Source organism: Hippocampus bargibanti, linkage group LG03 (assembly GCF_051943395.1).
Source record: "Hippocampus bargibanti isolate YZ-2025 linkage group LG03, ASM5194339v1, whole genome shotgun sequence".
Taxonomy (NCBI): Eukaryota; Metazoa; Chordata; class Actinopteri; order Syngnathiformes; family Syngnathidae; genus Hippocampus; species Hippocampus bargibanti.
This window is the reverse complement of record NC_142736.1, coordinates 13,091,090-13,104,616: the sequence shown is the minus strand read 5'-3', so window position 1 is coordinate 13,104,616 and position 13,527 is coordinate 13,091,090. Positions and strand designations below refer to the sequence as shown.

The 13,527-nt window shown below is 42.0% G+C and overlaps 1 protein-coding gene across 4 annotated transcripts in view; it reads right to left on the bottom strand.

The window, feature by feature from the left end:
- map2k5 (mitogen-activated protein kinase kinase 5) overlaps positions 1 to 12,529 on the bottom strand; it is a 54,232-nt gene extending 41,703 nt beyond the window's left edge. For all 4 annotated transcript variants that reach the window (XM_088992041.1, XM_088992040.1, XM_088992042.1 and 1 more), the window contains exons 1-3: positions 12,118 to 12,529; positions 11,976 to 12,024; positions 11,658 to 11,725 (exon numbers count right to left, since the gene is read on the bottom strand). In XM_088992041.1, the coding sequence (XP_088848167.1) occupies positions 11,658 to 11,725; positions 11,976 to 12,024; positions 12,118 to 12,249 (249 nt within the window). In that variant the 5' untranslated portion in view covers positions 12,250 to 12,529. The remainder of the gene's footprint in view (positions 1 to 11,657; positions 11,726 to 11,975; positions 12,025 to 12,117) is intronic.
- Positions 12,530 to 13,527: the final 998 nt, after the last annotated feature.

Below are 13,527 nucleotides of genomic sequence, written 5' to 3'. Positions count from 1 at the left end.
GAACTTACTTGGAGTTAACAGTTGCAAAAATTGATGCAGGTTTTATGTACATGTGTTAATTGTATCTTTTCATTTACACTGCGGCATGAAACCTCAAGTCATTACACAGATATGTAAATGCATTCCCTCATCTAGGGGGAGGGACAGAGGACGATGGGCCGGCCGGCTCAGAGAGAAATGGATCAGAATGGCTGCCCAAGTGGCACAGCTGTTATTAAAAGGCCTATTTATCACTGTCACATCCCTCCTTGCTCCTAGCTCTCTGCTGCTGCCCCCCGGCATTCTCAGTCGTCCACGTCTGAACAATAAGCCTAATACCAAAAACATGTACGTGTTGAGAGGGCGGTCTTCACGTACCTTTAATTTTCCGCTCAGCTAGTTTATTGATTAAGGCGGCAATTACCGGCAAATCTGTGGAAACTGTGTTATCAAAAGACATTCTCCATTGTTGGCCAATAACTAAACTGTGTCCAATCCCAAATACAATCGCTCAGCCTAAAGGGACAAGCGGAGGGAGAGGGTCTCATCATCATTAGCAGGCTGTGGGGCGATGGGAGCAAGAATGGTGGAATTAGAGCCATTACCTCCAGGGGGAGCTGATTGAAGAACAGATGAGGTCACATGTTTTTTAGCACCTGACAGAGGCCAGTCTTTAACTTTGAATAGGGGCATCTGTCTTTCAAGGTGTCCAATAATGATTAGGGATGCCTGCAAGACTAGCGAGTCTCACAGGAGCATGCAGCAATCAGTGCTTTCACTGATGGGGATAGTTTTCACAATAAATGTCCTCTGCAGACTGATGTTAATTAACTATGAAATTTGAGCATTAATTTTATTCAGCAATAATGGAATGCAATTTTTAAATGAAAAAGTAAAGAAAAAAGATACCATGCCAACAAAGACAAAAGATTTTTGTTGTGCATACCATGTATTACTAAACATTCTGTCGAGGCAAACATTACACTCGATATGATGGGAATTGAATTCATGTAGCTCACATTGGACTTTGCAGGTGGTCAGCAGCTTTTAAAAAAGAGGGTTGTCCCAATGGCACCAAAAAAACAAAACAGAGTTGCTGTATTCATTTGCTAAAGATTTATTCGACAAATGACTTGAATGTTGTGGACAAAGCAATGCTGTCAGGGAGAACGTGAACAGTGAGTGCACTAATGAATTGTACACTAATGAATGTATTTGTTTCCGTTAGTCGAGTGGTTAGCACACCAGCTTCACAGTGCAGAGGTCGCCGGTCCGTGTTCCGGTTCTGCCTCCCTGTGTGGAGTTTGCATGTTCCCGCGTGGGTTTTCTCCGGGTACTCCGGTTTCCTCCCATTCCAAAAACATGCATGAGAGGCAGATTGAGCACTCCAAATTGTCCCTAGGTGTGAGTGTGAGAGTGACTGTTGTACGTCTTTGTGTGCCCTGCGATTGGCTGGCAACCAATTCAGGGTGTCCCCCGCTTCGTGCCCGAAGACAGCTGAGATAGGCTCCAGCACCCCCGCGACCCTAGTGAGGAATAAGCGGTACAGAAAATGGATGGATGGATGGGTGGATGCCCTAATCCAAAGGTGTCAAATATACGGCACGCGGGCCAGAAACAGCCCCCACGGAGGTTTGTTCAGGTCCGCAGGATAATTTAAAAGTGGAACAAATGCACAAACGACATGTAATTCATATTTTTAATGAGGTGCAATTCAAGGATAGTCCACTAGGGGGTAGAGTGGTGCTGTTTCGATCAACGTCAAAGAAAACAAGTGTTTATTTTTCAATCGCGGTTTCAACACCCTCATTGTTGTGTCCGGAGGAATGAGAGGAGAAGAGTTGCTTTGTCAACGTCTTTATTGTGCCACCATGTTAGTCAACCTGCGGTCGTAACGTCACTGCTGCTTTTCGACCTGTCGCAACATTCTGTAGCAGTGTGACATATGCTACAATCATTAGCCAAAATTCCATTATGCAAACTGAGAAAAGTAGATAAGGAGTGTAGAATTTTCAATGAAAAAGGGACTACGTCATATTTTTTACAGAGATGCGTGGAAAACCTTTGTGCTTGGTGTGTTTTCAACAAGTTTCGGTATTGAAGGAATATAATATTCAATGCCACTACGAGACTCATCAGTCAAAAATATGACAGCTTGCAATGACAACTGAGAAGAGACAAGGTCGACGAATTACTAGTGGGTCTGAGGAAGCAGCAGTCAACTTTCACACAGAGCCGAGAAGTCAGAGAAGCAGCAGTAAAAGCCAGCTATCTAATTGCTAGCGAAATAGTATGAGCATCAAAGCCCAAATTAACCGCCCTGGCTGCGAAAGTTTTGTGCATGTTTGGAACAACCTACCTTTGTGAACAAATCTTCTCAGTAATGAATATCAATAAAAAAATATTCAGAGCAAGTCTTAAAACGTAAAACATAGCTATATGCGGTGGAATCTTATTAAAATACGCTTAGAAGTCATTTGAAGTCATTTTAGAAATTAAGGACACAACTTGTCCGGAGACATCGGTTGTCTTTTAAATGACATTCTGAAAGTGTCAGCTTAGGACATGACACCTGGTATTGATGCACTTGTACAGGCCAAAAGATGCCAAATATCAGGAACAAAAACAATGGTTTAAAAATTCATTTCTTTATAAATCTCATTTAATCTTAAAGTGCATTACTATATTTTTCGATACCAATTTATTGTTGAAATTTTGTGCCGTTGTAGAATCATTGGGATCAGTTGCAATGCATATACAGTGGGACCTCGGTTTACGAACCCCTTGGCTTATGAACTTTTCGGTTTCCGAACTTTACATTTATGAACATTTTACCTTGGCATACAAACTATTTTTCAGGACACACACCAAGCTGCCACAATGAATGATGTGTCGTTCGTGAACGATATAGTTCTCCAAACAAGGAAATGGCAACTGACTTTTTTGTCCTCTATTCCCCGCCCCCAGTCGTGGTTAGAGCCAAGTGATTGGTAAAGAACACAGCAGTGGGGATGGGGATACAGACAGAGGGAGAGTGAGGCCGTTCTCCAAAAAACAAAATGGCGTCTTTGGTTAAAGCCGTGATTGGTCAAGAACCCAGCATTGTTTGGTGGGGGGGGGGTTAAACATTAAAGAGACAGGCAGACAGAGAGTGAGAACACACACACACACGAAAGGGAGAGGACAGAGCTTGAAACAAAAAAAAGTAAAAAAAAAACAAGTAAAATGGTGAGAAAATGGATAGAAAACAGTGAAATCTGGACCCATTTCAACTTTGATAGTCCAAAAGCAGAGTGTAGACTGGAAAGTTAAATATCCCATCAATCAGTCTCCACAAATAACCCGCACAAGTCATCTGAACATTTGATGCAAAAAGCTATCAACCCAGCGCAGGCGTCGGCAACCCGCGGCTCCGGAGCCGCATGTGGCTCTTTCATCCCCCCTGCTGCGGCTCTAGAAAATAAATAATGAGTATTTAATTCAATGTATATTATTTTAGTTCGTCCGTTTTTAAAGTGTAATTCTAAATTTGAAGATTAAGGTGATTATAAATAATACAAAATAAAACGTATTCAATTTTTTTGTCGCTCATAATGTACGTCACAACCATCGACAGTGGACGTATATCTGGTGACAACCGCCAAATTGCGCACGATTTCTTGAATTTTTCGACCCCCAGGTCGGCCAACTATGGATAAATCTAAGAAAAGAAAAGTGTCTGAAGAAAACAGAACGTTTAATGATACGTGGGCAGATTCGTTCGCCTTAAAAACAAACATCGCTCATGCCTGACAGACGACAGCTTACAGTTCTGTGTGAAGATGAAGCCCATACAGCCCTGATGTGCAGAGGCTGTGCGCTGAGGTGCAGGAGCAGAAATCACATTAACCAGGTGATAAATATTGTATTTGCCATTCTGCAAATATTATTGTTTTTTTTTTTCAAATAGACATTGAGTATTATATTTGAAAGTAATCTTCAACCCAACGTCTTTTTTTCGGAGTTAAAAATATTTTTGTTGCGTGCAGAAATCTGATTTCGCTTCTCTGTAACAGTTCATTGATTCATAAATGCAACACACTATAGTTTGTTTATGCATATATAAAGGCAAAAAACCGATGATGAAAAGATGCAGTGTTGTCCTCATTTTAAATGTCAAAAGGATTTTGTGGCTCACAGTGTTTTCTTTTCTGTGGGAAATGGGTCCAAATGGCTCTTTGAGTCGTAAAGGTTGCCGACCCCTGACCCAGCGAAACAGATCACAATTGATGAACTAGATACAATTATCACGGAGAAAGCACCTACAAGGGATCATTCCTCAAGATGGTGAAAGAAGCCAATGTTCCTCATCAAGTGTGTAATGCCGAGGAAACTGGATACTCCATTCCATCAAGCCATTAATGACCATCACAAAGGTAAATAAAATGACTTTATTGTACAGTAAAGTTTGTCTTTAATCATAATACTATAGCACATTTATTATACATAAAATAAAGTATATTTCGTGTAGTTTTAAAGCTTATAAAATTAGAAAGTAGAAAATTATGTTTTATGGTGACCTGGGAACGGATTATTCTCATTTTAATGGCTTCCTATGGGAAAGTATTTTTTGGGATACACACTTTTCGCTTTACACACTCTGTCTGGGAACCAATTAAGTTCGAAAGCCAAGTTCACTGTATGTGAATTATGAAAGTAAATTGCACATTTGGTCATGAAATGTCATCATTTTCCTAATGTTCTTGTGCTGCTTTACACCAAAACTAATGAATGACATGATAGTTTGGTTATTTATAGCATGTATGGTATAATTATAATGGTCCGGCCCACTTGACATCTACCGAGGCCATATGTTGCCCATGATGTGAAATGAGTTTGACACCCCTGCCCTAATCCGTTCCAGCCCCCCCCCCCCCCCCCCCAAAATTCATGTGTACTCAGCCTTTTTTTTCACTCTTTAGTTTCTGTTGTCTCTCTGAAGTGGTGGTTGCCTGGTGTTTTCTAAAGAACGGATCCAAGTATGTTTGCTTGTGTCGGCTTTTAACACACCTTTGAAAATGTACAAGGCAAGTCAGCATTGTGAGCGATCACCCTATTGGTGAACACTTTTCTGGGTCAGTCACATTGAAGTAAAACTATCAGAACACCTCATGGCCCAACTGGTAAATGACAAGAGTGGTGCATAAACACATCTACCAACTGACACACACTGCCAAATCAAATAGAGGCCCTTCTTAGCCAATGGGTTTGCAGGATCAGGCTCGGTCATAGTTAATGGCAGAGCAAGGATGAGTGTGTTGCGTTCACAAAACTCGGAGCTATGAGTAGCCATCAATACTGTTTTTTTTAACCTTTTGTATCTTGACTTTTATTTTATAACAAGAGGAAATATTTTCATTTTGAGGTGTTTTGTAACTTGAAAATTTCATATGAAGAGATGTTCGTAAGTAGATGGACTATTGTATGGTCAAAAAACACCCGTGCGCCTATTCAATTGAAGTGGTCGCCGTCACCCATGTCCATGCCTGCACCATGACGTGGTGTGCTTTGCGTCAGAAGTTGTTCCTTCTCCACTCCATACTTTGCTCTTCCCATCACAATGAAAGCTGAATTTAGTGAATCCTTCTCGAGTAATCTGATTTCATCAATGAGACTTTTTAGGTGGTCCAAAATGATGACACGCAAAAAAACATTCAAAACAAAAAAATGATACTGAGATAAAACTAAATAAATGGATAAAACACCAAAGGAAGGGTTCGTCCTTAGTTGAAATACTCGAAATAAAACCGGGTTTTAAATCAAGGTTGAAACTGGACAATAGGGGGCTCCTTATAGCGGTGACTTTGCCATAAGATTCCGTTATTAGATGCACATAGTGATAAAGGTTTTAGCATGTAAAATCTACACTATATTTAACTTATTTTACATAATCAGCCTGCAACTATACTACAGGATGGTGAAAAAAGTTACTGGAGGACATTGCTGGATAGACATGGACCAGAAAGCCAGAAATTTCGCCTGTGGGTCCTGCAGAATTGTGAGACGATGGGGGGTAAAAGACATCTACAGATGAACACAGATTTGGAGCAGCCTGGGGGCCTGTTTCTTAATGAGCCACAACTTTAAGTACTCCCTAATAAATAATCAAAAATCGACAGCTATTTATCTGTCAGTATGTCGTCCTTGTCGGGAGACCCATCACACATCATTACACTTACTGTCTGTCATGAACATTAAATAGAGTGCCTGTGTCATTGGATCAGCGCATACAGCAGTGGGAAGACATTGTATACAGTATTACCAAAGAAATGTCTGCCACTGACATTCACAGTTTCACAGTATTATTGATTTTTCATCCGTGCCATCCATGTCTAGGCCTCAGAATTGGAGGTTTCACTGTTTGTTGTATTCCTATTCTTTCTGTGTGTGTGTGTGTGTGTGCGTGTGCGTGTGCGCGCACGCAGGTAAATTTGACTTGCATCAACAGGCAAGTAATAAGAGGTCTCTGTTTAGGTCATATGACAAATGTTCATTTCAGCCAATTTTGAACTAAGACATGAAAAAAAAACACTGACTACAACGGTCAGGTGGAGGTTGTCTTAAACTGCCCAATTTTCAGAATCAGAATCATCTTTATTGCCAAGTATGTAGGACACACAAGGAATTTGTTTCCGGTAGAACACGCTGCACTAGTATCGTTGTCAAAAAAAAAAAAAAAAAACTGCTAAGTGGCACTATACAGTTGCATTTTGGCTACTGTTGAAAGAGTTCAAAGAGTTAATGGCTTGGGGGAAGAAGCTGTTTAAATGTCTGCTGGATTTTGTGCGCATGGATCGGTAGCTCCTGCCTGAGGGGAGTAGCTGGAAAAGGTGGTGGGCAGGGTGCGGAGGGTCCAGTAGGATTTTCTGCGCCCTAGTTTGGATTCTTGCAGTGTGCAAGTCCTCGAGAGTGGGTAGGGCGGTGCCAATGATTTTTTCCGCCGTCCTAACTGTCCGTTGAAGTCGGATTTTGTCCATTTTTGTGGCGGCCCCGAACCAAACGGTGATGGAAGAACACAGGATGGATTCGATGACTGCCGTGTAGAAATGTTGCAGCACCTCCTGTGGCAGGCCATGCTTCTTTAGCAGCCTCAGGAAGTACATTCTCTGTTGGGCCTTTTTCAGGATAGAGTTGGTGTTGACCTCCCACTTCATGTCCTGGGAGACTGTGATTCCCAGGAACTTGAAGGTCTCAACGGTTGACACGAGTCAGATAGTGTGATGGATGTTTCCTGAAGTCCACCATCATCTCAACTGTCTTGAGCGTGTTCAGCTCCAGGTTGTGACGGCTGCACCAGAGCTCCAGCTGCTCCACTTGTTGTCGGTACGCAGACTCGTCGCCGTCTTTGATGAGACCGATGACCGTGGTGTCGTCTGCGAACTTTATGAATTTGACAGCTGGGTGCGTTGAGGTGCAGTCGTTTGTGTAGAGAGAGAAGAGCAATGGAGAGAGGACGCATCCCTGCGGGGCTCCAGTGCTCGTGGTTCGTGTTGTGGATGATATATTTCCCAGTCTGACCTGTTGTGTCCGTCCTGTCAGGAAGCTGAGGGTCCACTGGCAGATCGTGGGGGACACACCAAGCTGGAGAAGTTTGGGGATGAGGAGTTCTGGGATGATGGTATTGAACGCAGAGCTGTAGTCCACAAACAGGATCCTTGCGTAGGTTCCTGTGTTGTCAAGGTGGTCGAGGATGTGATGCAGTCCAATGTTGACCGCATCCTCCACAGACCTGTTTGCCCGGTAGGCAAACTGAAGAGGATCTAGCAGAGGTCCGGTGATGTTCTTTAGGTGGTTCAGCACGAGGCGTTCAAAGGACTTCATGACCACAGACGTCAGAGCGACAGGTCTATAGTCGTTCAATCCCGAGGGTGCTGGTTTCTTTGGAACTGGGACGATAGTAGACTGTTTGAAGCAGGATGGGACTTCACACTGCTCCAGGGATCTGTTGAAGATTTGTGTGAAGACCGGAGCCAGCTGGTCAGCGCAGACTCTCAGGCAGGAGGGGGACACTCTGTCAGGTCCTGCAGCTTTCTTGATCTTTTGCTGCTTGAAGAGCCGTCTAACGTCCAGTTCGTGGATCTGTAGGGCAGAGGGCGGAGATACGGTAGTTTCTGGTAATGGTGGGCAGACCGGGGAAATGGTGGTGTCCTTTTCAAATCGGCAAAAGTATGTATTTAACTCATCAGCCATACCATTGTTGTACACTGCTTGGGGGGAAGGTAAACGATAATTTGTTATTGCTTTCAGGCCATTCCACACCGATGCAGAGTCGTTAGCGGAGAACTGTTTGTCAAGCCTCTCCGCATAACTTTTCTTTGCAATGTTAATTTCCTTCGTCAGCCTGTTTCGGGCGAGTTTGTAAACTGCTCGATCGCCGCTTTTAAATGCGGATTCTTTCTCTTTCCTAAGCTGCCTGAGTTTGGGAGTGAACCATGGCTTGTTGTTGTTGAATGAGCGGAAGGACTTTGTTGGTACACACATGTCCTCACAGAAACTGATGTATGATGTTACAGTGTCTGTGTATTTATCCAATGTGCCCGTTGAAGTTTCAAAGACGCTCCAATCAGTGCAGTCTAAGCATTCTTGTAGCGATAACTTTGCTTCATCTGTCCATGTTTTAACTGTCTTGACTACCGGTTTTACACATTTGAGTTTCTGTTTGTATGTGGGAATTAAGTGGATTAAATAGTGGTCAGAAAGACCCAATGCTGCATGCGCAACAGACCGGTATGCGCCTTTGAGTGCTGTGTAACAATGATCTAGAATGTTTTCTCCTCTGGTGAAACAGTCAATATGCTGCTTATATTTGGGAAGTTCACGGTTCAAACGTGTTTGATTAAAATCGCCCAAAATGATCAGGGGTGATTCTGGATATTTTAGTTCGAGATGGTTTACATGGTCCGCTAGCGTTTGTATACACGCGTTAGCATTAGCTTGTGGCGCGATGTACACGGCAACGAGAATAAAGGAAGCGAACTCACGTGGCGAGTGGAATGGCTTGCAGTTGAGAGACAGCGATTCCAAACCAGGGCTGCAGTGTGCGTCGAGCATCGTGACATCGGTGCACCATTCTTCGTTGATGTAGAAGCATAGTCCACCGCCTTTGGATTTCCCCGATTGCTCCGTATCACGGTCGGCCCGAAGGAGACGGAATCCGGGTAGGTGTAGTGCGGAATCCGGGTGGCGGTCACTGAGCCAAGTCTCAGTGAAGCACAGCGCAGCAGAGCGGGCAAACGTTTTATTGGTCTTTGTGAGAAGCAGAAGTTCGTCCATCTTGTTTGGTAGTGAGCGTAGATTAGCGAGGTGGATCGATGGGAGCGGCGTTCGAAATCCACGCTGCCGAAGCTTGACGAGAACGCCGGCTCGCTTCCCCCTCCTACGCCGGCGTCTCAAAGCTCCGTACAGAGCTGCTACACCGCTCGCGAGCAGCCCCGAAAAACCTTGTAGATTTTGGTGTGTCGGTGAAAATAGTCCAAGAGTGGATTCCCCAATGCTCAGTAACTCTTCCCTCGTGTAACTGAGTCGCATAGGATCGCAAAAAACAAATGAAAATGACAAAACCAGGAACAATACTAGGGAGCGTGTCACCGAGGCTGCCATCCGCGGCGCCATCTTGGATCAATCAATCTATTTTATAGCTATAGTACAAATAGAAAAAAATGATCTTCCCACGGAGAGCTGCTTGCAGTTCCTTGTGAATGCACTTTGCGCACCTATAACTCAGAGGCAGATAAGTAAATCCGTGTCTTCTTTTGCCATTAGAAATGGTCTGTGCAAGGATGCACGATGTCGCATGAATACAGAAGCCGCTTTTTGAAATACCCCCACCCTCGCCCAAAAAAAAATTCAAAGTAAGACATAAATTGATAAAGTATACAGTATGTCTCAGCCCAAGATAGACTGAAACAAAGAAGCAAGTGTCAAGGCCCAATTTCACACCCTCATAATCACATGTTTCGACACATGGTACATGGTAATTGCTGTACGGCAGCGGTTTCAAACTCACGGCCCACGGGCCAACTGCGGCCCCCGAAATAATATTTTGCGGCCCGCCTTGATATGAAAGATTAATGTTAGTGCGGCCCGCATGATTGATATGAATGAAACTTGTATGTGGAGCTGAACAAGTAGGCAAGAGAAGCCATGTTTAGGACAGTTCATGTTCAATATTTTCTTTATGTGAAGAAAGTTAAAGGTTAAAGAACTGTGAATACAGACATTTGAAACTTTATTAAAATAATTAGTTTTCCTGTGTTTTTTTTTCAGTCGTCTGTATCTGCCTTATGATCATTATAATAATTTTATTTAGTTATGATTGGTTAATTTATTTTTTATTCATTTTTCCATTTTTTCATTGAATTCGTTTTCTGTGTGTTAATAAAGATTTTGAGAAATTTGGAATGTTTTATCTGTGATTTTCTTCTGGAAATCCTGATGCGGCCCAGCCTCTCCCAGACTCTGCCTCCAGCGGCCCTCGGGTCAATTGAGTTTGAGACCCCTGCTGTACGGTGTCAAATGGTAGATGAAAACCATGTCACAAACTTACTAACCTTTTTCTATTCCATCATACTCAAATGCTGCAATTCCCAGCACTGCGTAATTGTGTCAGACATGCATGTGATACTGTTGAGCTTAATCATCTTTAAGATAGTTTTCAAAATAGCAACAATGCACATTTTGATTCACCTAGAGCAGGGGTTGGGAACCTTTTTAACTAAGAGAGCCATAAAAGTAAACACACACACAAACGCACCCAAACACACACACACACAAACACGCACGCGGGGCCACTTTTCAACAAAATGTTAGAATGTATTATTTCAAAAAACTGTGATAGTACTCATTGTTAACAGATTGTTAACGGATAACATTGTTATCCGTTCCTCATGATTGGTAAAAATCCAGCCAAGCGATCGGAATGAAAGTCAATTTGCCTGGTCCATAGATGACGTTACTGCTAGCTAAGCTGCACACGGCTCATTAGCTTCCACACTTGCTTTCTGCTATCTCTCGCAGAAGTATATGGATGCTAACGTTAGCATGGGGCTTGTTAAATTGCCACTGACATTCGACTGTTTCATCGATGGTATTGTTTCATTCAAATTAGAATCAGAACCTTTTCTCTCCACAAAGTCGAATCCTCCGGTGTATTCAAACTGAAGTGGATTCGTCATTTTTTTTTATTCATCGAGCTTATTTAAAGGGCCGTTTACTTGTTTCAACATGACGGCCAATATCATCCAATCAAAATTGCACTTTCCGCCAACTGCAGCCCCCAACAGGAAATGAACAGCGAAGAAGCGAGAATATGTATTTAGTTTTATCGGCGAGCCATATAATAATCAAAAGAGCCATATATGGCTCGCGAGCCATAGGTTCCCTACACCCGACTTACAGTAATGAGTAGTGCAGTCAAACCTAGTCACCCGACATTACCGCATGTTTCACTTCTTGTAATCTGAGCAAACATTCTATGAGAATGCAGTTCTATTTTTATCACCCATAGCTAAGAATTCACATTAAATTATGGCAGAGACACTCATGTTTGTACATATATACACACATCTGTATAGGCAATAATGTTTTATTTTGGGACACAATAAGAAAAAAATGACATTTTTTAAAATTCTTGGACTTACATATGACAACATGGCTTTGAGCTCTTCATCGCTTCTTACTGTGATTCTGTCACCAACCTCATCTTCATCTAAACGATGGATATGGAAGTAGTTTAAATTTATGAAGGAGAAAACAACAGTTGTAAGCGTCACATCGAAGTGGCTGATATTTTAAATGATAATTGTTATGTTGTTGACCACATAACGCTCCCAATTCAAGAAAAGTTACCTCATCTCACAAAAAAAACGGAATTGGTCTAATTAGAGAAAGCTCTGTGGTCTGAATATTAAAACTTCGGGACGCACAAACACTGGTATAAAAAAAATGAAAATACTTGCATTCAAATGCAGTAACTGTGGCTTCAGGCATAACATCCCTGATTGCACCCTATTAAGAGAAATTAGACAATTATGATACATCAAATCAGTGACATTGATGGGGGAAAACAGGCGTTTTTAGCAATCGAGTTGCATGACTTACCAGCAAGTCACTGAAGTTCAGCAGTGACGGGCGGTCGACGGAAGAATCCATGTCTCCTAACGGAGTTTTTATTCGGATTACAACTCGCCCGGTGTCCATAACGAAGATGCCACTAAGGCTAAAGTTGATCATTAAAAGGACGCCGAGGAGAGAAGCGTCATCACAACACCTGTCCAAGCTAACGAGCTAATTTCCTGTCGTGATATGCTAACACGCGCTAACATCCTGCTCAGTCAGTCCACATACTTGCATGAAGTCATGCGCAAACATAAAGGACAGTCAAAGTAGCTGCGCGTGAGTCAGAATCACGTCATAATTATATTATAAACAAATCGAACAGTGAAAAGTGCACTGGTAAAGTTTTGCCGTGTTAAATTTAGGATATTTACCCATGAATGTTTGTGGAAGGAAATCAAAAGTTTACGAATAGCAGCACAGGGTCGACATCCGTTCCAATCGTTTCAAATTAAAGGTTAGATACGGAGAAGATAAAATTTGCTTCTCAGTCGTCAATGTGGAAAATAACTGCATCATATGAGTAAAAAACATTGTTCTAACTCAATCAAAAGATTGGTTATGGCTTCTCACAGCAACCAGGTTCTGTGTTTTGCATTTCTGTGATGAATATGCAATTGTCTTGATACTTTGGCTGCCTTCCGTCTTTTCAAAGCATGCACGTTTGGGTAACAAAAGGGGTTTTAAGACATCTGAAAAAGGAATGGAATCAATTCATGTAAAAACAAGAATATGCATTCAAATATCACGCGACAATCTTCCAAACGATTTTTAAATGTTACTATAACAATATAACAACAATAATACAACAATTGCACATTTCCTCATTGTGATTAAAGGCTTTCTGATTCTGATTCTGATTCTCATAAGAAAGATTGTATGATTCTAAATTGTCTCAGGTTTTGCTTATTTTGCTGTGACCATCACGTGTCCTGTAAGCATCTACTCTCCTGCAAGCATTGGTCCATCGCCGGGTGTTCGTAATTCTAGGCTTGCTGTGAATCAGCTATTTTACAGTGATTAAAGTAGATTCGTTGTGATTAGGGTTTTATCTTTCTATTTCAGCGTGATGTGTAGGCTGCCATGTTTTGGTTCTACCAGCGTTCATGTTCATGCACTACCAATTTTCGTTGTTAAGATAGTCCGGTAACTGTTTCATCACCTCACCTTAATTAACATTGTCTCTTAATTTTTGTTTCGGTCCAACTCTTGAATTTTTCGTAATTTTAATTTGAACTCCATCCTCCATCAAGATTTATTTGACTTTTTTTAACAAACCACCTACTTATCCACACTCTAAATATCACCTTTTATTTTTGTAGAGCCCTCATCATTAATTTGGTTTTGTAAGCTGCATCGAAATGGTTCCACTGCATAACTTTACATTACTTCAAA